The 27,837-nt window shown below is 40.7% G+C and overlaps 1 protein-coding gene and 1 long non-coding RNA gene across 3 annotated transcripts; one reads left to right on the forward strand and one right to left on the reverse strand.

Moving 5' to 3' along the window:
* Positions 1-3,549: 3,549 nt before the first annotated feature.
* On the reverse strand, positions 3,550-4,667 carry LOC140509818 (uncharacterized). The gene is made up of 2 exons (XR_011968932.1): positions 4,369-4,667; positions 3,550-3,873 (listed from the first exon to the last, which is right to left on the reverse strand). It is a non-coding gene; the product is annotated as an uncharacterized lncRNA (long non-coding RNA).
* A 37-nt stretch (positions 4,668-4,704) lies between these two features.
* Positions 4,705-11,769, forward strand: CATIP (ciliogenesis associated TTC17 interacting protein). 2 transcript variants are annotated; one of them, XM_072617766.1, is made up of 10 exons: positions 4,705-4,758; positions 4,958-5,050; positions 5,721-5,921; positions 6,309-6,364; positions 7,087-7,173; positions 7,383-7,550; positions 7,990-8,114; positions 9,340-9,416; positions 10,712-10,800; positions 11,248-11,769. In XM_072617766.1, the coding sequence occupies exons 1-10, from the start codon at positions 4,746-4,748 to the stop codon at positions 11,536-11,538; spliced, it is 1,200 nt and encodes a 399-aa protein (XP_072473867.1). In that variant the 5' UTR covers positions 4,705-4,745; the 3' UTR covers positions 11,539-11,769. The 2 variants fall into 2 exon arrangements, with proteins under 2 accessions (XP_072473867.1, XP_072473868.1); XM_072617767.1 differs by having other exon boundaries at positions 4,727-4,758; positions 4,958-5,624.
* The last annotated feature ends 16,068 nt before the right edge of the window (positions 11,770-27,837 follow it).

Below are 27,837 nucleotides of genomic sequence, written 5' to 3' on the forward strand. Positions count from 1 at the left end.
ATGTCAGGTGGATAGACTCTCTGTGACAGTTATGGAAAGATGTCAATAGTCAATGATCATTTATAAAGCCCCTAGTATACACCAGGCATTGAGCTAAGTGCTGGGGATATAAATATGAAAAAGACAGTCCCTGTCCTGGGGAGATTACAATCTGGTGGAGGAAGTGGTTGTTCAGTTGTTTCCAACTCTTCATGACCCCATTTAGGGTTTTCTTGAAAAAGATACTGGAGTGGTTTGCTACTGCCATCTCCAGTTCATTTTACAGATGAGGAAACTGAGGCAAACAAAACTAAGTGACTTTTCCAGGGTCACACAGCTAGTAAGTGTCTGAGACCAGATTTGAACTCAGGTCTTCCTGACTCCAGGCAGGCTGTTCTATTCACTTGACCACCTAGTTGTCCTAGTAGAGGGAGACAGTGCAAAAAGAAGCTGAAAGTGGGAAGGGGAAAGGGACCTGGTGAAGGAGCATGGTAAATTCAAAGATGTCCTAAATGAGTGCTTCTCCCTAAACTCCAACATCATCCTCATACAGCAAGCTTGTCCTAGCTCCTGATACTACAATAAGCTGATTTGTTCAACTCATTGTATTAAAGTTAGGTGGCCCAGTGGACAGAGTGCAGGATCTAGGGTCAGGAAGAACTAGCTTCATGAGCTCAAATCTGACCTCAGACCCTTACTAGCTGTGTGACCCTTGGCAAGTCACTTATGCCTGTTTGCCTCAGGTCTTTATAAAATCAGCTGGAGAAGGAAATGACAAACCACTCCAGTAACTTTGCTAAGAAAATCCCCGATGGGGTCACCAAGAGTCAAACATGACTCAACATTAATTAGTATAAATTAAGTAAGAAAAAAATGGCCAATTCAAATGACCTTGATGTAAAATATCTCTGGTACTCACTGGAAATATGTGTATATATATTATATATGTATGTAGTATGTGTATGTATATATGTGTATACATACATGTATATGTATGAATATAAAAGTATATATCTATACAGATTTTATATTTATATATGTGTGCATGTATACATGTAAATGCACCCATCTCTATACAGACAAAATCCATTCCAGGAAAATCTATGTAATGAAACCTATTTTCATTCATTTTAACGGTGAAAATTATGGAGCATTCCTGGACCCTATGAAAAAGTTATCCTGTTGTTTTAATATGTCCAAATAGATGTGGTAGAGAGGTGAATAAAGGGCCAGTCACAGAGCTCTGAAGATCTGGGTTGAAATTTGACATCTGACACATGCTGGCCATGACCTTGGGCAAATCACCAGATTTTCCAGTGTTCCCATGTACCTAAGTACCTCAGTTTCAGAACAGACATTCATCTGCATCCATGGAGGGAATTTCCTTCCTAATATCATAAGATCTAATGACATAAGATCTGGATAACATAAGATCCCAATCTTTTTAAAAATGTGTATAGAAAAGGAATTAGGGTTAGAATTAGAAACAGAATTAGAATTAGGGTATAGAGATAAGATTCTTCAAATAGTTATATTTGATAATTAACAGAAACAACTTAATGTTGGTGGGACCTGAAGATATTTGAAGTACACTCACTCATTGCTGGTGGAGTTACAAATGTAGAAACTTTTTAGACAGAAATGTGGCAGTACACTTTTAAAGTTATCCAGAAAAGTCATCCTACTCTTTGCCTTAAAAATTTCATTGCCAGGAAGTGAAAGTGTCACTTTCAGTGCCCTGAAAGTATCATCAAATCTAAAAAAGATCTATGTGGTCAAAGAACTTTAAAACAGCATTATGAGTAATCACACAGACACACGTACACACACAAACACACCAATTCTGGAAACAACCTAAATGCCCAATAACAGGAGAACCACTAAAAAAAATTGTGGTACATTAATGTAATAGAACACAACTTATAAAATGGGCAAAGTAAAACAAAACACAAAAAAAGACAGAAACCAAAAGACGTAAATATTGACTAGGTGAAAAAGAATGAATAAGGAATTCTCACGAATGACTTAAAATTGTCATGATAGTTTTATCACTTGAAATTAACAAATTTAAACGTAAATATTTTACAAGTTTGGTTGGTTGTAGTGATTTTCAATGGTTTGTTTTTTTTAATTTCCACATTAGTCATGTTGTGAAAGAAGAAATAACCAAAGGAAAAAGCCACACACACACACAAAAAAACCCAACAAAAAAGTAAAAATAGTATTCTTCAATCTGTATTCAGACTCCATAGTTATTTCTCTGGATATGGATAAGCATTTTCCATCTTGAATCTTTTGGAATTGGCTTGGATCAATGCTTTTAATTAAATATATGTGTATATATATTTAATTATATCTATATATATTTAATTTAATATATTTAATATGTATCATATATTATACATTTATATATATGTATATATATATAACATATATATATTAGGTTGCAAGAATACTGTGAGGGGAATAGCTCTTTTCCCTTAAAAATTTGTTGACCCCTGACCTTATTGAATGTTGTCTGAACCTATCACTACTTGTTCATTACATTACATTATGTATTGTAATGTACACACATACAATAATTACATATTGTAGCGGTATTTAGATTGGGCAAGGAGACTGGGGTGAGGCTGATAGATGGGAAAATAAGGGGAAAAAGCAAGGTGAAATGTGACACATGTGTCTTAGGGTTTATGATATTGGGGAAGAGAGGAATGTCACCTGATGCCTCCATGTGGTAGGTTACAACCAAAGTTGGGTTTGCGGGTGGGGGTGAGGGGGGGAGCCTCTTCTGAAGTTAGTAGGGCAGTGACCCCTAGTGGGCGGTCAGCTTCAGACATCAACAAGGTTGCTTTCAAGTCACAGAGGGGCTGACCTTAGAAACAGAATGATGGAATGTGAAGAGTTTATTTGATGAACAGAGAAATTGAGGCCCAGATACATTCAGGGACTACTCACACATTTATCTATCTCTAGATGGATAGAGCCTATCTCTAGATAGGCTCCCTAGTCATGATTTTTACATAAATGTAAAACTCTCTGAAGACACCTGTAGGAATTTTCTGTCCCCTTCTCTTCACAGACTCCCCCTTAGTTCATTCAGGTTCATATATCACTTTTGCTAGAACTATTCAAGCTTCTAGTTTTTATTCTTTCCAACCCATCGTCCCACAGCTGACGAAATACTCTCCCTAAAGTACAAGTCTGATCTTGTCACTCCCTTGCTTAATAACCTTGCCTCTAGGATCGAGTACGAACTCTTCAGATTGGCATTTTTAAAAATCCTTTACATTTCTAGCTCCAGCCTACTTTTCCAGTTTTGTTACACATCATCTCCCTTTATGTCCTTTGTATTTTTAAAATTATTTTTAACATTAAAAAAATTGAGTTCCAAATTCTCTCCCTCATTGTGCCCCTCTCCCACTCATTGAGTAGGCAAGCAAGATATCAATCATACATGTGAAATCATGCAAAGCAGAGTTCCATATTAGCCATGTTGCAAAACAAAAAACAAAAAAACAAACCAAAACCACAATAAAAAGCAAGAAACATAAAGCAAGAAAAGCATTCTTTCCTCAGCACTCATATTTAATCAGATTTCTCTCTGAAGGTAGAGAACATTTTTTCATCATGGGTCGTGTGAAATTGTCTTGGAACATTGTATTTATCAAAGGAACTAAGTCTGTCACAATTGATCACTGTTACATTGTTATTATTGTGTATAAGGTTCTGGTTCTGTCGCTTTATTTTGCATCAGTTCATATAGATCTTCCCAGGTTTTACTGAAACAATCCTTCCTAGAGCACAATAGTGTTTCCATCACAATCAGAATTTGTGAAAGTACATATATAGAGACCAAAGAAGAAATATGCGGATCCATTGCAGGGACGGGATCTGTGGGTGTGGAACAAGGTATATGAAATCAAATTGTTTCAATGCATTGGTTGATTTTACTGAATTTTTTCTCTTCTTTAAAAAAAAATATAAGTATGGTTCTCTGGGGAGGGTGATGAGAGGAACGGGACAAATTTATGTAATATAAAAACAAATGATATCAATAAAAATCGATTTAGAAATGATTTCACAGGCTTCCTTCAAGACTCCAACAGAAAGCCTTTTCTGATCTCACCAGCTGCTGGTGCCTTCCATTCAATACGACCTTGTATCTGTCTACCTTATATATACCTGTATATGTATAAACATGTTATCTCCCGGAGCTAGATTGTAAGTTCCTCAAGGGAGAGAAAGGCTTCACTTCTGTATTTGTGTCCCCAGTGCATAGTACCTGACCCAAAGCTGGAGCTTAATAAATGCCTGTTGATTGAGTGATTCTCCTTAGTTGTTGGGGGAGGCTCTCTCCCTCTTGGAATTACCTGGTATTTCGCTTACCTGCTTATCTGTTGTACAGCCTTCCTCAGGAAAATAGAAGCGCTCTGAGGACTAGGACTCTGTTTGGCGTTCTCTTTCAATCTCTGGCACCTAAAACAGCGCCTTGAACATATTAATGAATGATTTTTGGATTGGGTCGGTTGATATCGCCTATACACTCACACACACTCCAAAGAGTGTCAACCCCCCAGTATAGACCAAAGGGGCCAATTGATGCGTTCATAACTCAGCCCACAAAGCTTCCCCCCGAAGTGAATCTGGGGGCTGCGCTAGAAGGGTGGAGTAAAGCAGGTGAAATTGGTAGATGGCTCCTTTAAGAGGCAGCAGGCTGCCGGTTGCCATGGGAACCAGTGGACACATTCTGGGGTGCCGGCAGCATGCCTGGCAAAGGTAAGGGGTCTGCGTAGCGAGTCAGGCTCTGCAGTTAGGGAACTTTCCTATCTCTTCCCGAGCCTTCCTCCAGAATCCTGGGGGCCCGAAGGATTGGGGCCCGAAGGATTGGGGGCTAGGAATTGCCCCCGACCCCCTCCCCTTTCTGGGCCTGCCCCTCCCCCACTCTCACCACTCTGTGCCTAAACTATGCCCCCAGGAGCCAAAACCCCGGAGCCCGAAGTGCCGGAGGAGCCACCGCCGCCCCCACCTGAAGCCAATTCTGAAGCCTTGGAATTTCTTGCTACAATCAGTGAGACTCAGCGCATCCCAGGCCCGGGGGAGGGAGGCATAGGGGACTGAGAGCGCGGGAAGAGAGAAGAATCCCCCTGGTGCCCCTCCGGAAAGCTAGAGGGATTTGGGGTCGAGGACCTGCTCTTTACCTCCCTTGTGCGACGCTGGGCGGCTGACTTCAAGTCTCGGAGTCTCAGAGTTCCCATATGTAACATGAGGGACCCCAGCTACCGAATCCTGTAATCTTTAACTGAAACGGCAGCGGGGTTGGACTCACCCCTTTGGCAGGAGGGAAGCCTGTGGACCACTTATCAGAATAATCTTTGTAAATAACTGAAGTAAATACTAAATTTTAATGACAAGATAGTGAAAACAGATTTATTTTTTTCTCCTCACTTAACTTCATGGACTCTGAAATTTATCCAGCAATGTTTGTGTGTCCAATGACCTCTCCCTCCATTAGACAATTTCCAAAGTCTAGCTGGGAATCCTAGAAGTTCCCTCCTCTCTCCTGTCCTCAGTTTCCTCTTCTGAACCATGATGGACAAGCATCAATTGTTTGAGTGGTGGAGGCTAGCAGAAGCTCTTTAAAAGTTATTGGACCTTTGGAGGGATGGGTGTGGTTGGGGGGGAGGGGGAGTACAGAACAGAGATGCTGATGCCATCTCCCTTACCTCGATTGCCCATAGGTAAAGAAGAAATTCAGTTGCTCTATTTCTCTGAGACCCTGAACATGATGTCTGAAGATAACCAGATTCTGGGAGAGTACTCCCTGGAAATCAAGCAAGCCTATTACTATAACTTTGAGGGGGACATCACACTCAGTGTCCTAGTGCATGCCACCAATCGTGGCCAGCTGGAAGAAATCCCCTGTGGGACCTCTATCTCTGGTAAGAGTTCTGATTCTTGACCTCTCCCTAGTAGTCCCAGCTAATCTATCCTTATCAGTACCTCAATTCTTCACTCAGTATCTCTTCGCCATTGTTTTATAAGGAACTGTGTGAGGTGAGGCAGGTGAAACCTGCCAAAGCCTCTGCATCAGCAATGTTAGGGGATCTCCAGACTCTCCAAACATTGGCAACATCCCCCAGCATTCCAGCAGCCTGTTGGAAGCTAGATCCAACCTAGTTCTTCTAATCTGGGACCCCAAGTCCCCATCCATAGAGTCTCAACATCCTTACCAACAATCTCCCTCCCTTTCTACCCCCTCTCTCAAAAAACTGAGTTCTGTTTCATGCCTCCAAATGCATCAGGTCTCTCTCTGGTCCTCCTTTCAGGCTACGTCTCCTGGAATTTGGAAACATATGAGCAGCACCATCATGAATTCATTAAGGTATCAGGACCTATTTTTCTCCCTACCTCTTTCCCCTTCCTCAACATCACAGGCCCTTAGCTTTGGCCTAATGACAGAGACTGCCCACCATAGGAAGATATGGGAGTTTGGCAGGGTGACCAGCTGAGAAATATTGGATGTAAAGTCAGGACACCCAGGTTCAACTCCAGACTTCAACACTTCCTGGCTGTATGATCATAAGCAAGTTATTTAGTCACTCTGATTCTCATCCTAAATCACTTAATCAGTAAAATAGAAATGCTAATCTTTGGACTTTCTACCTCACCAGGATGGTGTGAGGAAGGCAAATTGTAAAACTTAATCTGCTGTGTAAATGTGAATTGTTATTAACATTCTTAGGTGCCCCAGAATCCTTTAATTTCTTAAATCTCCCCTTCCCCACAGTTTAAGCTCCATCCCTGTAAACAGCACATAGTACTCTAGTAGACAAAGGATTCAAAAAGTCAGGGGGTGGTTTTTGTCCAATGGTCCTGCCTCCTCCATCCTCTTTCCCAGTTAGATGGCACTGTAACTCTTGGGGTCAGCTTCTCCTTCACTTGACCCCACCCTAAGCCTAGAAATCTCTATACCAGTGGAGCCCACTCAAGCTCAGGGATTTCAAGACTCTAGCTGTTCCTTTGGGCCCCTGTTTCTCACTCCTCTGTGCCTTTGGCCCTCTCTTCATCTTGTTCCTATGCTTCCATTCTTCTTAAACTTGGCAGTTCTTACCTCTGTCAACTGACAGGAAGACCACCTTAGTGAGGCAGAAGGAAGACATGCTGATGACTAGGATCCTCAAGGAAGGTGAGGTAAGTGGGAACCCTCATCTGGACAGAAGGCATCACTGAGCTCTTTCTGGATGGCTGGATTGGGTTTGTACTGGGTATGTATAGGAGGTACTGAACTAGAAGAATCCTCTTAGGGCCCTCCTGCCCTAAGGCTTTAGTGACTCCCATTCCCACCCATCCCTCCCTCCTCTTGCCACCAGGAATTCTGACCCATATAATGTCTTGTGCAGGATATAAAGACAGAAGAGACATCATTCAACCTGAATATAATGGATGGGTTCATCTCAGAGTCTGCCAACCTGGTCCTGCTTAGGGTGATGGGCTGGCGACGGAAGGTTCCCCAAAATGCCAAATTCCTGACTTTGGATGCAGAAGGAAATCTCTGCCACTCCACTTATGTAAGTGGGCTACATAGCCTGGGAGTGAGCTGGGGGAAGGGCAGAAGAAAGGGGTTCTAGTGGACCAGGATCTGGCAGGAAAGAGAGGGGTGAGTTGTAACAGAAGTTATCCAGTGGTCCTGAGGTGCAGAGCTGTTAAGGAATAGAGCACATTGGGTCAAAGACCAAGAGATTGGAGCTGAGCACCATTCAGTGAATCCTTATCCCACCTTGGCTCCTCACTCATTGTCCTGTCTTGTGGCCACAATCAGGAGAAAAGAAGAAAAGATTCCGACTGTTCGGGGAGGATTGAGGGACGTACAAAGAAGGGTGGTTTTGAGATAGGGTGTATGAGAAAGCGAAGGCTAGGAAGGGGAGAAGAGGGTCAAATGGAGTCTTGAGGAAGGGAGAGGAGTGCCTGATCATGGCCTCTTTGCCTCTCCATCCCTATCTCCCTTAGGAAGCCCTGGGCTTCCAAACAATTCAACTGGGCTCAGAGCAGGCTGAAGTATTGGTGGTAGAACAGAACATGTATTCTAATGAAGACATCCCCATGACATGGCAGTACTACCTCTTACCTGATGGGTGAGCAACTTTCCTTGGTGGAATGTGGAAGTTTATGTCTGGTAAATGAGTGAGAGGGTCTGGTGGTGAATATGGAGGTAAAGGGGTGGATGTGATGACTGAGTGAAGGTGTGAATGGTGAGTATGGATGTGGGTGATGGGTGGGCTGAGTCTCAATTTCAGGGTTGGAAGGGACCTCAGAAGTCAACCACCTGTACCTGAAATCTCTATATCACTGAAAAATGAAAATCCTGTGTTGGTCTTTACTTGAATACTTCCAGTGACAGGTTGGAACCTACCACTCCTCTGACAACCTATTTCATTTCTAGGATCATAGTTATTTAGAGCTGGAAAGGACATTAGATGCCAGTTTATCCAACTCCCTCATTTTACAGAAAGGAAAACAGGCCCAGAGTGGCCTCTCCTCTAAATCTCTTTTTCAGGCTTAAACATCCATATTTCTTTCAATAAATCTTCATTTGGCTTGGTATATTTCCAGTCCTCTCACCATACTTGCTGGAATGGGTTCTGGATCCATTCCAATATGCCAACATCCTTACTAAAATAAGATGCTCAAAACTGAACATAATACTTCACATGTAATCTGACCAGAGGAACAATAGCGAAATAGCCTGCTTTGTTCAGGACACTCTTTCTCTCTTAATGTAGTCTAAAATTCTCATTAGCTGACTGCCTCATTCTGCCAATTTTTTTCATTTAATTTTAATTTTATTTTTTCTCAATTGCATGTAAACAAAAATTTTTAACATTCATTTTGAAAAGTTTTGAGTTTCAAATTCTTCCCTCCCCATTCCCTCCTTGAGAAGGCAAGCAATTTGATATAAATTATACATATATAGTCATGCAAAACATTTCCATATTAGCCAAATTGTAAAACAGACCCAAAACAAACATAATAAAGTTTAAAAAGTATGCTTTAATCTACTTTCATATGCTATCAGCTCTTTCTCACATTAATTATTAATATTGATCTTGCATTCCACTGAGACCCCGAGACCTTTGTCACTGTTGCCTCGTTTCCATGGTTGATACAGATGACAGTTGACTACAGATGGTGATAAGTGAATTGGAGAGTCAGTGGGAGGTATGAATGATCTTGAGCCTGTTTGAGTAGTCTGGGGTAGAAGAGAAGGAAGAATTGAATATTTTCCCCTCCAGTCTTCCCCATACCCCACTTTTGCCATTCTTAGTGTCTCATACAAACTCTCCTTTCCTTCTGCCTTAGGCACCTGGCCAAGAGAATCCAAGTGGGATCCCCTTTCTGCTGCATCATCAACAAGATGCCCATAATGAGGGAGGAAGGTAAATAGGGAACCACGTCAGGCAGGGGAAAAATAGCTTGGAGTTTTTCTAAGCCAAAAGTCAGGACACAAACTTGGCTTGATAAAGGTTATTCCATCTCCAAATCCATGCTAAAAGCACATTTCTTGTTCTTCAAACTGGGACCATCCTAGATAGTGTCCACATTTATGGAGTGACAGTTGTTGACCCAGGGGCTAGTTGGAAGAGGAAAAATGGGGAAATCCTCCAAGGGCTTTCCAGAAAGGGATAGCATTCCATTCATTCCCCAAGTAAATAGTATCTGAGGCATCAGGAATTGTGGAAAGAAGAGTTTGAACCAGGCCTAGGTGTGAAATCTGGTTTTGCCACTTACTACCCATATGACCTTGGGACAGGGACATCCTTGCCTGAACCTCAGTTTCTTGATCTATTAACAACAATATTATCTAGTATTTATATGACATTGTGTGGTCTGCAAAGTGTTTACATGTTATCTCGTTTCACCCTCACAACAACATCAGCCTGTTGTTCAGTTGTTTCCAATTCTTCATGACCCCATTTGAGGTTTTCTTGGCAAAGATACTGGAGTGATTCGCTATTTCCTTCTCCATCTCATTGCACAGATGAGGAAACTAAGATAAACAGAGTGAAGTGACTTGCCCAGGATCACTGCAGCTAGCATCTGAGAGCAGATTTGAACTCAGGTTTTCCTGACTCCAGGCTAGGCACTGAAGGCACTATGGTACCACCTAGCTACCCCTTATTATTATTCCTATTAGCTGGGTGGTACAATGGTGATACACTGGGCCAGAATTCAGAAAGACTTGAGCTCAAATATGGCCTCAGACAGTTATTAGCTGTGTGACCTAGGTAAATCTTTTAACCTCTCTGTGTCTCAGTTTTGCTCATCTGTGAAATGGGGATAATAATAGCATTTAACTCACAGAGTAGTTGTGAAAGTCTAGTGAGTTAACATTTGCCAACCTTACAATGCTGTGTAAATACTAGCTATCCTCATTACCGTCATTATTATTGTTACCGGGGATCCTATAATTTGTAAATAAGCCGTTTGCACTGGATAATCTCTAAGGTCCCTTCTAACTTTAAATCTGAATGTCTTGGGGCTGCTGCTGCTTGGGGAAATGGCACACAGACCCCCAAATCGTCAAAACCTGCTGTGTAATGAGTCTCCTACATCCCCTGTTCCTGCTTCTTTCTGATTCCCATTGGGCCACACAAACTTCAGAAGGGATGTGGAAGACTGGAAGGACACTTCCAGCTTTCTGATCTTTCCCTCTTCCTCCCTCCCTACCCAGATGAGTTTGATCCCAAACCAGTGTTTGAAAAGAAACACCTGGATTGGGAAGAGGATGTCCAACTCTTTGCCATATTCCGGGACCGGAAGGTAAGAGAATCAGCCAGTCAAGATAAATGGTCCTGGTGAGGCCCCCAGAGAGAAAGGATGGATTCCAGGAACCAAGATTTCCAGAGCAGCGACGCATTGTCAACGAGTCTATGAAAACATCTGATCCTCATCCCAAGAGTGGGTTTTTAAGTGGGGGGTCGGGGGAGAGTAGAACCAGGAGGAAAGAGTTAAGGTCAGCATCAGTCAAGGGCACAGAAGATGGGGAAGGGGAGGGCACAATGTTTCCTTTAGGGGAAGGGGACTGAAGGCAAACTTTGGAGACTTCTCACTTTGTCTCTGGGTTCAAATGTAAGCTTTAATCACTTTACTGAGTGACCTTTGGCAAATCATTTTATTTCTGGTGAGGGTCATTTCCTCATCTCTAAAATAAGATTGTACCAAAAAATTCCCAGGCTCTAAAATCTTCCGTTCTTATGACCTGTCCAGGAAGAGCTCCAAGCCAGCCATACCACTTACATGCGGCATCACCCAGAGGCCCAGAACCTCATCTCTGACTTTTTACTCTTCCTGTTGCTCCGCCAGCCTTCCAATGTGGTAACTTTTGCCGCTGAGTATTTTGGTCCCTTTGCCCGGGGCCGGCGCCCACCACCCCCCTTCCGGTCCTCCAACCGACCCAGCCCCTTCCGAAGCCATCACTATGTCCCGATCTCGAACCCTTTGCTAGAGGACATGCCAGAGCCGTCATCAGAGGACAAAACTGAAGAGTCTTCCTCGTAGTCAAGGAGAGTCTAGTCTTCAGTAGTCTAGTCACAAGGGAGGTAGCTAAATACCTTCAGGCCAAATTCCCTGGTGGCCAGAAGGATTGATGGAGCTCTGGGGCCTGGGAACTCAAGAAAGGGAGGGGGGAAGCAGGGCCAGACTTAGCTGATATTTCCTCTAATATCATGCCACACTAGGAAACTTAAATAAGAATAAACAAGGGACTCTTGACCTCTCCCTGACTTTTAATGCTCTGTGCTATTTTTTGTGTCTTTGGCATGGGAAACCAGTGTGGTGTAGTGGAAGGAATACTGGTTTTGGTGTCAGAGGACATAATGTTTGAAACCTGTCACGTAATACCTCAAACAAGTCACTTCTCACTTTGGACCTCAACTTCCTCCCCTGTAAAATGAAAATATTGGAGTAAATGACATCTAAGGTCTCTTTCAGTTCCACGTCTTATAATCCTATGAATTCTTTGAGTCTCCCATCACATTAACATCACAGAATTCACCCACAGACAGGTGTAGCTGCTGCCTTAGCCATCCCTGTGAAAAGAATTACTAGCCTCCTATCTGGTCTCTACCCCCTTAGTGATGATTCAAAGTACTAGAGAGTTCAACCCAGAAAGAAGAAAAAAATGCACAGATTTACTGAAATTTCTTTTAGGCTTGATGTCTGTTTCCCTTAAGCCCTAGGCATGATTTAGGTTCAGGGTTATGTGTATGTGATCACATCTGTGTATGTGATGGTTGCTATCACTTAATCTGGAATGCAAAGTTTGGGATATGGAGAAAAGTGATTTCCCCTTAGTTATTATTTCTGAAATTCGGGTCTGCCACCAGGGGAAATGTGAAACCTGGTAAATAGGACCCATTCATTCAATAGTTATTTGTTAAGTACCTACAATGTGCAAAGTTCTGAGAGGGATGGGGAATGGGAGGAACCAAAAGTTACAGTCTTGTCCTTATAGCAGGTTACAATGCCTAGTCTTCTTGTATGGCTCTACTGATGCATTCCTTAGGCCTGCAATAAGACAACATGTCACTGTACTAATTATCCAGCAAGGGAATGCTATATCTGGGTCACCTCTCAATGGTTTCCTGTGCTGCCTTGGGACAGACTTCTTAAAAGGCTGAAATATCCCTACTGGCCACTAGGGGGTAGCGATCATGAAGATACTTCTACTGCTCCCCTGCAGCGAAGCCAGTGATCCCTTCTCTCAGTTCACAATGCTTCACATTCACAAATTCAAAGAAAGACTATGAGGCAGCTAGGGTGCCCTTGGAGTTAGGAAGAGCAGAGTTCAAATCCAACCTCAGACATTCACTGGGTATGCGACTCTAGGTAAATCACTTAATCTCCCTCAGCCTCAGTTTTCTCATCTGTGAAAAAGGAATACTAATTCCTCAAAGACTTGTTGTGAGGATCAAATGTAAACATGTAGAATGTTATGAAAACCTCAAAACAAAATATGAATGATAGTTTATTGAACATACAAACACTCCTTTATGGAGACATCTATCTCCAGTCAAGTCCTGAACCTCCTCCAGCTCCCACACCCAGATTTTCAGATGTGAGGGATACAAAGATGATGGTGGGTAGTGATGGAGGTGGCAAATTTATGGCCTCATACAGCTGCAACCTGAGGGAAAAAATCAGAGGGGCCTTCTGCAACCCATCTCAGGATCTTGACATATAAGAAAGACAAAGTGATAATCAAAGAAAACAGTCTCCCCCTCCCTGCTTACCTCTTCATCAATTTGGACTGAGAAAATCCAATAATTGAAGCAACTATGGATTCTTTCTCTTTGAGGCTGTCACCTCCAGCCCTACTCCAGGATTAAGATTAGTCACAGCTCTGACTTCCCCAGCTACTGCCTCCTCTACCTTGTGGAAACCCAGAAGTAATAACAATGAGAATTAGAATTAATATTGCCCGGCACATAGTAGGTAAATGATAAATTTTTATTAATTGATTAACAATAGCAAACAGTTATAGAGAGCTTTGAAGTTTGCAAAGCATTGCACATGTTAATCTCATTTGATATATCTGAATATACAAGGGCAGAAAGAGGAAACCAACTCTGGCTAGACATGGAAGATCAAATTCCCCCTATTCTTACCAGGTGATTTTCCAGTCTTAGAGTGCCCTTGAAACAGAACTGTTTCGCTGCATCCCCATCCCATCAACCATTAAGTGCCTACTATATGTCAGGCACTGTGCTAAGTTCTAGAAATACAAAAAAGAGGCCAAAGACACCCTCTCCCTTCAAGGAACTTAGAATCTGAAGAGAGCAGAGTAGTTTCGTTTCCATGGGGGTGTCTTATAAATTCTGTTCCATCTGTCTCCCACTGTGGACACTTCCTAAGCTCTTGACTTACTGGTACTACCACCACCCCAAACCCCCCACAAAGACAAAAAGGCATTAATAAACACTTTTTATGATAGCAAAGGATTGGAAACAAAGTAGATGCCCATTGAAAGGCTAAACAACTTGTGGTACATGAATGTAATGGAAAACAACAGATCTGTAAGAGAACAAATATGATGGAAAAAAGATGGAAAGATTTACAGGATCTGATGCCAAGTGAAATAAGCAGAGTCAAGAAAACCATATACTGACAACTATAGTGTAAATAGGAAGAAGGATAATAAAAGAATGAAAAAGTGAATATTGCAGAATTACAAAGAACAAGGAAGAGCTATGAAAGGATACCCTCCACCCACCCCTTTGCAGAAAAGGAGGTTCACAGGTGTGGTGCAGTGCACATATTTTCAGATTTTTTTTGATGCATTCCTGTTTTGCCGTTTTTATTTTTTTTAATATTATTTGTTATATGGAATACTTTCCTGGAGAGAGAGGGAAAGGAATACTGGTAGAAATTTAGGTGATGGAAGAAAACAACATCAATAAAAATTTGTTTTAAAAAAGGCAGTCTAGAGGAACTAGACAAACACAAATATCCACGTGTACTTCTACCTTGAACCTCTCCTCCTGCCCCCACCCTACTTCTCTCCTGATTCCATTTCGGAATGTACATACACATACACACCTGAAATCTTTTCTTGTACATGTATGTGACATGTATGACAATATCTACCATATGTCAGAATGAGTGGTACAAACTAAGTATTCCAAGAGGTCAGAGGATGGTGGGATCGCTTCTGCTTCGGGATAGGTTTTTGGTTTTTCTTTTTGGTAGGAGGTAAGAAGAGGAATGAAAGAAGATTTCTGGGAAGTGGTATTGGAACTAGGCTTTGGAAAAGAGAATATTTCTATAGATGGGGATGAGAAGAGGAACAAGTCCATCTAGACTGGAAGGCACAGGGTTTCTATTGGAAGAATAATAGTCTCTTTTCTAGGGTGGATAGTTGAAAAAGGAGTATCACAGAACCTCCTACTTACTCAATAAACTTAAAAAAAAAAAAGACTATTACAGGAGAGAAAAGGTTCTAATCCAGCCTACTGGCTGTGTCGGCAGAGGTGGTTAGAGTGGTAAGAGGTGTGTGTGTTTGTCCTTCATTGCTGAAGAAGACTATGCCATTAAAGAAATGATGACATGACATGCACTTGACTTTGTTTTGAGTGAGGGAGGGCTGTGTAGGTCACCAGCCTCATTTGTCCTCCAGAGCTATCTGAATCCAGTTACCAGATATTCATCAGGATGACTGGAGATGACCCAGGATGAGGCAATTGGGGTTAAGTGACTTGCCCAAGGTCACACAGCTAATGAGTGTCAAGTGTCTGAGGGGAGATTTGAACTCAGGTCCTTCCGACTCCTGCATTGGTGCTCTATCCATGGCACCACCTAGCTGCCCCAGAGTGGTAAAAAGACCTAAGTTCAAATCCAGCCTCACACATTCACTAGCTATGCGACCCTGGGCAAATCACTTAATCTCTCTTACCTTCACTTTCCTCATTTATAAAATGAGAGTAGTAATTGAACCTAAGCCCCCTTCCCTCCGAATTTTTGTGCAGATAAAATGAGACAATATTTGAAAAGCACTTTGAAACTTTAAGGCCTTATATAAATGTTAGCTATTATTATTAACTCAGGCCAAGTTTTAACCTCTCAGCACCCTCAGGAAACTCTCTAAGACCATAAATTACAAAAACAGTTATCTGAAAGATGATTTTTAAAAGGCTAAATTAGTACTAGTTTAATCCTTAAGAGATGCATATGGGCACTTTACCTTAAACTCTTATTTGCCACTTCTCAGTATGTAGTACCAAACTACCTTGCCTCTCCTCCAAGTTAGAAATCTTCCAAACTGTACTCATTCTGGGCTAATTAGCCTTGGCTTTTATCAGGTGGTGGTTATTCAGTTGTGTCCGGCTCTTCATGACCGCAAGGACCATAGCACATCAGGCTCTTTTGTCCTCTACTATCTCCTGAAGACTGTCCAAGCTTATGTTCATTGTTTTCGTGACACTATCTATCCATCTCATCCTCTGCTGTCTCTTTCTCCTTTTGCCTTCAATCTTTCCCAACATGAGGGTCTTTTCCAATGAGTCCTGTCTTCTCATTATTGTGGCCAAAACATTTAAGCTTTAGTTTCAGTATTTGACCTTCCAATGAATAGTCTGATTTAATTTCTTTAAATATTGATTGATTTGATCTCCTTGCTGTCCATGGGACTCTCAAAAGTCTTCTCTAGTACCCCGATTTGAAAGCATCACTTCTGTGCTATTCAGCTTTTCTTATAGTCCAGCTCTCAGTGTCATATATCATTATTGGAAAAACCATAGCTTTGACTATACCAACTTTTGTTGGCAAGGTGATGTTTCTGTTCTTATCAGGGCAAGTCCTCAATTTGTTTCTTACAATATAATAACCATAAATATCTTCTATTGCCCACAGATCACTGTCCTAGGTGCTGGGAAATATATAATGCAGATAATTGGGAGAAGAGTTTACAATGACACCAATAGAGGGAGCTATCATGCATGATATTCCATTAAGTGTTCTCAGTGATATAGTTGTCCTGCAGGGAACAGGATGGGGGTGGGGGTGGGGGGGTGCACTGTCTTCCAAGTGAAGAACTTGGAATTTCTAGAGTTAACCAACTCTGCCTTTTTTCTCTTGTCATTTTCCACCTAGGTCTAGAATTTGTCAGTCACTGGCTCCACTCCCATCACTTTTGAAACATTTTCTAGATCCAATTGACTCAAATCAACCCTTACCAGAGATGTGATTTTAAAAAAAATTCTTTCATTCCTAGCACACCTCTGGTTCTAGTAAATCATTTCTAGCTCTACTTAGCTCAACTGCAAAGGAGCTGGTTAAACTTTGGTGAGGAGACACTTCCCAACTGTGCTATGGGTGGCCCATGACACGTCCCATGCAAATCATGGGGGCTGGCCTGCATGCAACTGGACTAGTGACCTTTGCTCTGTTTCCTTGTCTTTGTTTTGCCTTCGGGCCAGCAACAAAATCACTGCTCTCCCCACTAGTATATTAGAAAATCCTTCCTGGGTGAGGTCTGAGGAGGAAAGTTGTACAGGGGGGGATCAGGAAACAGCTCCTGATGGAACTGGCATTTGAGTTAGACTGTATAGGTTGGTAGGAAATCAGCAAGTAAAGAGGAGGGAGGGCCATAGGGAATAGTAGGAACATCAGAAAAATAAAGTGAAAGCAAATGCATTTGTAAAATGCTAAAGCATTTTGGCACGCACAATGCTTTCCAAAGCCCTGTCTTAGTAAGGTAAATAGTCTCTTTTGGCTGAAGATAAGATAAAGCTAGGAAGATAAGGAGGCATCAGACTGTGGACACCTTGAATGCCAGGTAAAGGAATTTGATCTTTCCTGTTATCACAATGAGCCAGTGAATATTTTTAGTAGAGGCTGGTATCATCATATAGCTCACGTCTGATTAAGGATTCTGAACTCAGGACCTTCTAGAGTTCAAGTCCAGTGCTCTATCCACTATGGTACCCAGTCACCTAATAAGATAGGCAGGTGGGAATGGAGGTCTATACTGCAGTAGTGGGAACAAAAATAGACAGGAGAAAAGATGCAGGAAATGTTTTCAAGGTTAATAAATAGGACATGGTAACTGGTCAGGGATAAGAGGCTGGAGCAGAGACGAGTCAAAGATAACCCCAAAGCTGGCTCCTCAGTGTCTTATAGTTAGCCCTGGGGAACAGTTCATTCTGGGTCAGGATGGAAAACCCCTTTTGTGTTCTCTGTTGGTGGCTGAAGCCCCAAAGAACTTGGGGTCAGGAATCATGCTGAGTTTCTTATGATTGTCCTTTCCCTAAGTGGAGAAAGATTACTCTTAGAAACTACTCTGTAGGTGCGCAAGAAATGGCAAACCACCCCAGTATCTTCGCCAAAAAAACCCCAAATGGGGTCAAAGACTACTAACCAACTACAATGGAAAGGGTACTCTGACCTCTTGCCTCCTCTCTTTTATCAAAATTCAATTAACATTAAAAGATGGTTCCCTGGAAAAGGGAGGCAGAGAAGGAATACATTAGGGAGTGCAGGTACTATAAAAACAAAAGCTACCAATGGAAATTTATGTTGTTGAAAAATACTCAATTTATACTGAATTCCTTTCTGTTAGCCCTGTGGTTTTTTACAGCCTGGCTTTATGACTAGAAATTGTTCTTTAAAGGGGCCAGGCCCTTTTTCATCTGGAAAAACCTACTTTAAATTTGTTTTTAACATGGTCCTGATTTATATTTCAATTAATTTTTAAAGTTTTATTGATCTCATTTGTCTTTTATACCCCTGTCATTTCTGAAATACTATCTTGATGTCTCTCATTGAATCCTTCTTTCCAACAAATAAGAAGATAAGCAAAAACCAACATCCAACCCTAACCCCCATCTCTCCACCAAGAAGAGGGAGTCACTTGATACTGAATAGAGATTTCCTTTCCCATCTCACCCCACCTTGCAACTAACGTTTTGGAAGTAGAGAGCAGAATTGTGGGGGAGTAGTTATTTCAAGTCCTAAGTGGGAAGGAAGGTAGGGGAGACCTTAAGGAAAAAGGTCCAAGGAGAAAAAAAGGATGTGGGAATGCCTTTTCCTTCTTCAGTGGAAGGATCTTTCTTGAAGGATTTCCTTCCTATCTCTTATTCATATCAAGGGTAAGTTTAAATCTAATTTACTTTGACCTCGGCTCTCTGATTACCTCCAGAGACTGAGATATGTACTTCTCTGGGAACCAAACCAAAGTGAGTCTCTCAGAAGAAGAGGCATTCAGAGTGAGAGGCAAATGAAGACAAGGATATTCAGTATTTACTGTATGCTAGGTCCCAGGAAAGAAATGGAGAGGATGCAGTGGTAAATGCTTAACAATTGGTGCTCTGCAAAAGAAGAAGAAGAAGAATAACATTTGCTCCATCACTTTATTATGTCTAGGTATTCAACAGACAATACATAGACCCGTGATCTGTGGCCATTGGCCAATTTACAAAGTGTAAATGCTCATACTGAAAATTCCACCTGATTTGGCTCCAGCACAGCCCTAGGTACTAGGGATGCAAATATAGAAATTAAACAGTCCCTAACTTCAAGGAATATAAGTCCTACACATATATGTAACTATGTAAATTCTATACACATATGTAGCTACAAGTGTAACAGCCTTGTAAGCTACTCCTTAATTTGGTACCCATAGCCACAGGTTGGGTGACTGTTCCCTGAGGTTCAAGGTTGTACCATCCTTTAAAGATTATAGCTCACAAGCCCCCCACTGGTGTGCTTTCTATTAATAATCAACTAGTCGAAAAAATTAACTCCTATCTAAGATATTCATTGATATGGCATACTGACAATAGTAGTTACAAAACGTTCCCCCCATACTCATAAAACCTGGTGTATACCCTCCCACAAATACACACAATGTAGGGAAAATGTTAGAAACTTAAGAATACTATGGTAATGAGGCTCACACACAAGTCCAGGGCCTTTTTCTCTTACAGTATCATAGATTTAGATCTGAAAAGAATTGTAGAGGCCATCAAATCCTATCCCCTCAGTTTGCAAATGAAAAAGTTAAGGTACAGTGACATTAAGTGACTTGCCTAGAGCCACATATCTAGAAAGTATCAGAGGCACATTTGAATTCAGGTCTTTCTGACTCCACATCAAACAGTCTACTCATTGGGGTAGCCTGGATACTGGATAGATTGTTATCTAGTTCCTCTGTTCCTCACAAGAAAGATACTTCTACTAGGCAACCTACCCCACTCAACATTTGATGTCCAAGTATATAGCCAATACTATCTCCAACTTCAGGTACAGCAGGAAACTACTATATTCTTTAAGAAAGAACAAAGATCAGTATGCTAGAACTAGAAGAAGCCTCCCTAGCTTTATTGCTACAAGCCCACAATATTGAGGCTTAGTCTCCAAAAAAAGGTTTGTTTTAATATGTAGCCATTTTTTCAACAACTCTTCCTGTCACATGGTTGGGTGCCCTTAGTGAATGATCCGGTACATTTCCCAAATTTTTATCCCTGTAGGTTAGGCCATACACAATGGCCAGTTGAACCCAAATCACCAAACAACTCTAGTGTTCAGGGTTGCCCAATCGTTTTTTTAACTGTAACTTTCATTATAAGGTTTTATGGGACCAGCAGCAGACTCAATGATCCATTCACATTTTAAAAGGGGCTCGTTGGTTTACACATATCACTGTCCTTGTAACTTGCTCCCTTAAACTTCCACATCTGCTGAACTCTGAAAGGGCACTCACATCAGCTAATTTGAAAAGGAAGAGACTGCCAATCCTAGACACATTATTTTTCATTCATGTTTATAATTTTTGCTTTATTATTTATTAGCATTTATAAAAGCATTTACCCCAACATACACAGGAGGGCCTGCTATCACAGGTTCTTTGATCTGTTTTTCCAAAAGGAAAGGCAACTTTTGAGGGATCAAAAATCACTTTAATCAAGGACATGTATCATTCACTTAGTTCCAGAGAAAAAGTCAGCACCCTGAACTTCAGAGAAATATAAACAGAGAAATAAAGACTAACAGACATGCTTCCAATTATCTGACATAAGGAATACTTACATCACAGAACAACAGACAGAACCAACTGTCTGACCATTACATATATACATAGTTACCAGAGAGGGAAGCACCAACATCTGGGTTTTCAAAGCCTGAGGGGCTCTTTAGCAGCTTCTCAGAGTCTCATCTGGCACACAAAGCTTCTTCCAAAAGCTAAGCCCCAAAGTAAAATCTTACCCTCAGAGTATTTATACATTTTTCAGAGTCAAAGAGCATCACAACCCTTGAGAACCAGTGTCTCATTAGAAACTTAACAAAAGGTGTGGACCTTCCTACAAAACTTCCCAGGTCCATTAATGAGTGGGGAAGATCTTTAACCACATTATTCAATCAGAGACACTTGATTATACTAAAACAAAAACAGCAAAAGATCCTACTTTGCTTGCCATTAGAGCATTGCAACCACCATACTTTGTTGTTATAGACCTCTGTTCACTGCAGTTCTAAATTTAAGAGTCTGATGAATGGATTCCAATCCTGAGTGCTACTTCCTACCTATGTGACTGAGCATATCACTTAATCTTTTTGGGTTTCACTTTCTTCTGTAAAGTGAGGTGGCTGGTGAGCTCTTAAGATACCTTCCATGTCTAAATCTCATCTTATGAACTAGGCAGTTTCTAAGGTCTTCCAACTCTTATGTTCTATGAAATACATTGAAGGTTAAATAGGGAAAGTCTGGGAAGCTATGCCTTCCGGCTCTGTTTCCATGGGAAAATGCATTGTAGGAGCCAAACAACTGACTTACAGAAGCACTTCTGAAGCACAGGTATTTGTAGGCGGGATATGGTCTGTACAAGATATTAATCTATCAATCAACATACATTTATCCATTTCTCTCTGTGTGGAAAGAATTGTGTTGTCACTTTAGAGCTTACAGGGAGAATGCAAAGGAATAGAAGACATTTCCTCCCTATGCCATGGTCTCCAACCTCTCCCAAGAGATCATCATAATTATAATCTTGTTATTTCTTCTGGTTTTGATGTGATTTCACCTTGCTCATTGGCTATTTACCGATTTGATTTTCTGTTCTTTTTTAGTGACAATTGTCTATTTCTACATTTAATTTTTTCTCAATTACATATAAGCAAAAACTTTTAACATTCATTTAACACATTTTTGAGTTCCAAATTCTCTCCTCTCTTTCCCCTCCCCGCCTTGGGAAGGAAAACAATTAGACATAGATTGTACTTGAGCAGTCATGAAAAACATTTCTATATTAGCCATGTGACAAAACGCAGACAAAAAACAAGAATAATAAAGTTTGGGGTTTTTTTTTAAGTATGCTACAATCTGCATTTTGCCACTCTCTTCTTTTTAATCAGGTTGGCTAAATGTTTATTCATTTTGTTAGTCTTTTCAAAGAACCAGCTTTCTATGATCTTTCAGAACTGTCTACACACCACCCCACCTTTCTCCCTTCTTGGGTCAGTTCACTCCCCTTCATTTTAGATTTAATGTCTAAACCTCTGAACACTCCTCCCATCTCTTACTTCCCAGTTTCTGGGAACCAGCAGACTAATAACCTGGGATGGTACAAACTGGGGTGGGTAGGAGCAGCCGGAGGTGCAGAGGGAGGAAGGTGGAATAGATTTGACTTTTCTCCATTTTGGGGTAAAGGGCTCCAGGAGCAAAGGGTAGATTGGAACTGGGTGAGTGGGGAGAACTAGTTCTTAGGAGGAGGAGGATGGGCTGTTGGAGTGAGAGGCACAGTGGCTGAGATTGGTAGGAGAGAGGAACTTACAGACCAAGCAAGAGAACAGGAAACATCACTGGACATCTCTGAGCAATGTTATTACTCAAGAGATTGTCTGTCATTGTCTCCTTCCTGTAAGGTATGCACAAAATTTCCCCACGAAAGCTCAGATCTGAGCATGTCACTCCCTATTCAGTAAACTGCCTGTTTCCCTATTGCCTTTAGGATCAAATACAAAATCTTCTGATTCCTATTCAAGGTTCTTTATAACCTGTTCCTGACTCTCTCCTTTCTAGTTTTCTTACACTCTCTGACATGTATGTATTCCTCCACCCAGTGACACTGGTGTCCTTGTATTTCTCAAACGAGATGCTCCATTTCCCAACTATGATCATTTTGTTAGGCTGTGGTTGATGCCTGGATACTGTCTCCGTTTATCACCACCTCCTGACTTCCTTTAAATCCCAATTAAAATCCCACCTTTTACAAGAATCCCTTGTAAATCTCAATCCCTCCTCATTCTAGTGCCTTCCCTCTGTTAATTATTTCCTATTTCTCCTGTATATAGCTCACTGTGTACATATTTGTGTATTGTCTCCCCAGTTACACTGTGAGCTCCTTCAGGGCAGGGACTTTTACTTAGCACTTAGCACAGTGCTTTAATAAGATCTTAATACATGCTTATTGACTGACTGATCACATTAAAAACTAAAATATAATCTGACATCAGACAATTGTAGAATAGAATATAGCTGGAAGAAACCTTAGATATTATCTAGTTCAGTCTACTCATTTGACAGATAAGGAAACTGAGGACCAAGAGGGAAAAGAATTTGTCCAAGGTCTCACAGCTAACAGTGGCAAACAAACAAACAAATAAAAGTTTTACATATTTTTTTTAAACTCTAGATACATTTTTTCTTCTTTAGAATGAGAAGACACAATTCATCCAAAGAAGAGGAGGAGTAGGAATTATGAAGGGGTAATTAAAGGGAGCAGGGCATTCCTATGGCCCAGAGCAGAGAAAGCATGACAGATGTTAAGATGGGGAAGAAGATTTCAGGGAGGTAGAACTGGATGTATACATGACCTTTGCCATGCACACCCCCCACTCCCATCACATTGGGAGAAATATTCTAGGACAACTCCCCCAATAACCCTCTCCCTACCAGAGTGCTAGGTAGGTGATGTAATGGACAGAGTTCAAGATCTGGAATCAGGAAGACCTGAGTTCACATCCAGCCCCTGACACTTATTAACTCTGTGACCCTGTGCAAATAGATTAATCTCTGTCTGCCTCAGTTTTCTTATATGTGAAATGAGAATAATAATGGAAGTTACCTTCCAGAGCTGTTTTAAGGATAAAATTAGATAATATTTATAAAACCCTTTCCACATCTTAAAGCATTATAGAAATGTCACCCATTATCATCACCATCATTATTGGGTAGGATTATCAAAGACCAAAACTAAAAAAAAAATGTGGCTATAGCAGGACACATTAGTAAAAGGCAATTGTACTGACTAATAAATAGAGTGGTGGATCAATGGCATAGATTAGGTACAAAATACATAAAAGGACCATAGTAATCTAGTATTTGATAAACCCCCAAACTCAAGCTTTTGGGACAAGCTCTTACTATCTGACAAAACTTCTGAGAAAACTGGAAAACCATATGGTACCAGAGGTACCATAGGTAGAGGCCAACATCTTATACTGGATACCGAGATAAGGTCAAAACAGTACATGATTTAGACATCAAGGGTGATACTATAAGCAAATCAGAGGAGTATGGAATAGTTTACCTATAAAATATATGGATAAGGGAAGAATCTATGATTGAAAAAGAGAGAACAATATGAGATGTAAATTAATTTTGATTATATTAAATTAAAAAGATTTTGCCCAGACAAATTAAAAAACAATCAAGATTAGAAGGAAAGTAGAAAGATGGAAAACCATCTTTACCACAAGTATTTCTGATAAAGGCTTCATTTCTCAAATATATAGAGAACTGAGTGAAATTTATAAAAATGCAAGTCATTCTCCAAAAGATATGAACTGGTAGTTTTCAAATGAAGTAGTCAAAGCTAAACCTAGTCAAATGAAAAAAATGCTCTAAATCACTATGATTAAACAAATGCAAATTAAACAACTCTGAGGTATTACCTCATACCTATTAGATTGGCTAATATAACAAAAAAAGGAAAATGATAAAGGTTGGAGGGAATGTGGGAAATGCATGCTGTTGGTGAACTGATTCAACCATTCTGGACAGCAGTTTGAAACTATGCCCAAAGGGCAACCAAACTGTGCATACCCTTTGATCCAGCAATACCACTGCCATGTCTATATCCAAAGAAATTTTAAAACAGAGGGGGGAATGACCTATTTATACAAAAATATTTATAGCAGCTCTTTTTGTGGCGACAAAGAATTGGAAATTGAGGAGATGTCCATCAATTGGGGAATACCTGAACAAGTTGTGTTATATGACTGTAATGGAATCCTGTTGTGTTATAACAGCAGGGTGCTCTCAGAAAAACCTATAAAGATGTACATGAACAGATCCAAAGTGAAGTAAGCAGAATCAGGAGAACACCGTACACAGTAACAGCAATATGGGATGATGCTCAGTTGTGAATGACTTAGCTGTTCTCGGCAATGTAATCCAAGGCAATTCCAAAGGATTCATGATGAAAAATGCTATTTACCTCCAGGGAAAGAACTGATAAGAGTTTGAATGGAGATGGAAGCGTATTCTCTGTCACTTTTTAAATTTTTTTGTGGGGTTTTTTTTGGTCTGTGTTTTCTTTCGCAGTATGACTAATATGGAAATGTTTTGCATGACTGCACATATGTAACCTATATCAAGTACTTACCACCTCAGGGAGGGGAAAGGGAAGGGAAGGAGAGAATTTGGAACTCAAAATTCTAAAACGTGAATATTAAAAATTGTTTTTACATGTAATTGAGAAAAATACAATATTATTTTTTAAAAGTACCTCCAAAAAAAAAGTAACTACCACCATTTACTTTAATGGGTTGATGCTTCTCTCAGGAGTATTTACATTTTAAAAATTTAAGAATACAGCCAGAGGAACAGATGGCCTAGGGAGTGAGTTTCTGGTCAGAGAGACCCAAGGACCATACTTTTTTAAAGGGGAGAAGGGAATGGAAGAGTTTGGGAACAGAGAAGTGGAGATGGGAAAAGCCTTAAACCAAAAATCAAAGACCATATCTGGGACCAAGCTGCCTCCTGTCTATGTTTTAGCTGGGATCTTTAAGATCTTTATGCAGCTTTAATGAATGGATGAAAAAGCATTTATTGAACACTTTCTGTAGAGCAGGCACTGTACTAAGAGCTGGGGGTACAAATACAAGCAAACAAGACAGTCTTTGTTTTCAGGAAACATTTTAAAATTTTATTTTATTTTTTCTATTACCAAAAACCCATTTTTTCTTTCTCCCCCAACTCAGGGGAAAATATACATGGTCAAGCAAAACAAATTTCTCATTGGCCACATCTAAAAAATATCCCTTTCTTTCTGTACCTCAAATCCTTTACCTTTCTACCTGGAGGTGAGTAGCATACTTCATGCATCACTGGTCCTTTGTACCCATAGTGGGTTACTGAGTTTAAGTTTTTGTCTTTGAAAGTTGTTTACTGATACAAAGTTGTTATTGTATAAATTGTTTTTCCTGGTTCTAGAATTTAGAGGAAGACTGCATTTGTAGGGGAGTGGTGGCCACGGCAAGGGGTTCTGGACTGGGAAGGCAGGCAGAGTTGTAAAGTAAATGATTGACATGTCCTTTCCAGTAATGGTAGTGTGGATGGATGAGTCAAGGATACCTTCTACGCAGCATTTAATGATGGTGGCCAGTAGTCCATCTGCAGCAAGATATATGGGAAATCTCACTAATCTGAATCCAAGATCACAAGGGTGAGACTTTGAGCCTCAGTTGGAGGTAGAGCCTAGAGAGGAGGTGACTAGGAAGTATCTTCCTAGAATCTTAAAAATACCGCCTCACTTCTTTATGATTTTGAAAAATCCCCCTCTCTCCTACTCCTACTCCCAACTCCATGCACTTTTTCTAACAGAGAATTCTAAGCGGAGGACAAAGGGGCAGAGGCAGATGGAAAATGAACCCTCTCTCCTGGGTCCACGTCTCTACCTTCCTCTTCTCCTTGGCTTATAGACTCAGTGGAGATAGCACTGGAAGAAATCACCTAGTTCTAATCCATTTTACAGTTAAGGAGATGGAGGCCCAGTGTGGTTGTGACCTTTACCCATGGTCACACAACAAGTTGGTGATAGAATGGAAAAGAGGACCCAGGTCTCATTGGGTGGGGAGTCAGGAAACCTAAGTTCTCACCCTGACTATGTCACAAATTTGCTTCATGACTAAGAGACTCACTACTTCCTTTTTAAGCCCTCAATTTTTTTTCTTTCCCAAATGGGAGGAAAGTGGGTGAGTCCCATGATCTTAAGGAGTTGCCAAATACAGGAAATCTATCTTAAACCAGAACTAACTTGGGAAATGGAGGGAAAGGTGCTAAAAAGAGAGCAGAGCATTTTGGTCCTAGAGAACAAATGGTGAACCATATTCCCTTTCTCTTTGTGGAGATGATGGGGGAGGAGGCTGTGATATCACAAACGGCTCTGGTGGGGGGCTGGTTTTGCTTAATTGCTTTTATTATAAGTATGGTGATGTGCAGGTGTAGAGGGAAAGAGAAGAATTTATATCCAGAAAGGACTGGAATTTTTTAAAAAGGCATCAATACATTTTCTTAAATTTAAGTTATTTATTACAAGGGATGGCTTGGTGGGTAGGTAAGGAAAAGGGTTCATTTCATTCAGAAATGAAGGTAATGCAGAAGTAAAAGAGTAAATACATTTCTAAAAGAGGAGGAAGGAAGAGACAGAGAGAGAACACTGTGGTACTATAAGAAATGATAAAGGGGACAGTTCCAGAGAAACCTGGGAATACTTGTATGAACTGATGCAGAGTACAGTGAGCAGAACCAGAACACTTTATATAATACTAACGTAAAGACAAATAACTTAGAAAGACTTAGGATCTCTGATCAATGCAATGACCAGCCAAGACTCCAGAGGACCAATGAAGAAACTCTTGACAGGGATTATAAACTCAGGGTGCAGACTGAGATGTTTTTTGGACATGGTCAAAGTGAGAATTTGTTTAGCTTGATTATGCATATTTGTTACAAATGTTTCCCCACCCCCACAAAGGGTAACTAGTGAGAGAGAAAATAGATTTTTGTTCACTGAACAAAATTCAATTCAATTTAAAAAGGAAAAGTAAAATAGAGAAAGGAAAGGAAGAGAAAAGAAGAAACGAAAAGAAAGAAGGAAAGGAAGGAGAAAGAAGAGAGAAGGAAAGGAAAAAGAAAAAAGGAAAGAAAAGGTGCAGAACTTTTACAAAGGTGAAATAAGCTAGCCTCTGGTGTCAAGTTAAGGGCCCAGAAAAAAACAAAACCCAACAAAAGAGAAAATACATATCTACTACTCCAAATGCCCTCTGCCACCATAAAGAAATAGGTGATGGCATCTTCCT

The sequence above is a fragment of the Notamacropus eugenii genome, chromosome 6 (genome assembly GCF_028372415.1).
Source record: "Notamacropus eugenii isolate mMacEug1 chromosome 6, mMacEug1.pri_v2, whole genome shotgun sequence".
NCBI classification, from domain to species: Eukaryota; Metazoa; Chordata; class Mammalia; order Diprotodontia; family Macropodidae; genus Notamacropus; species Notamacropus eugenii.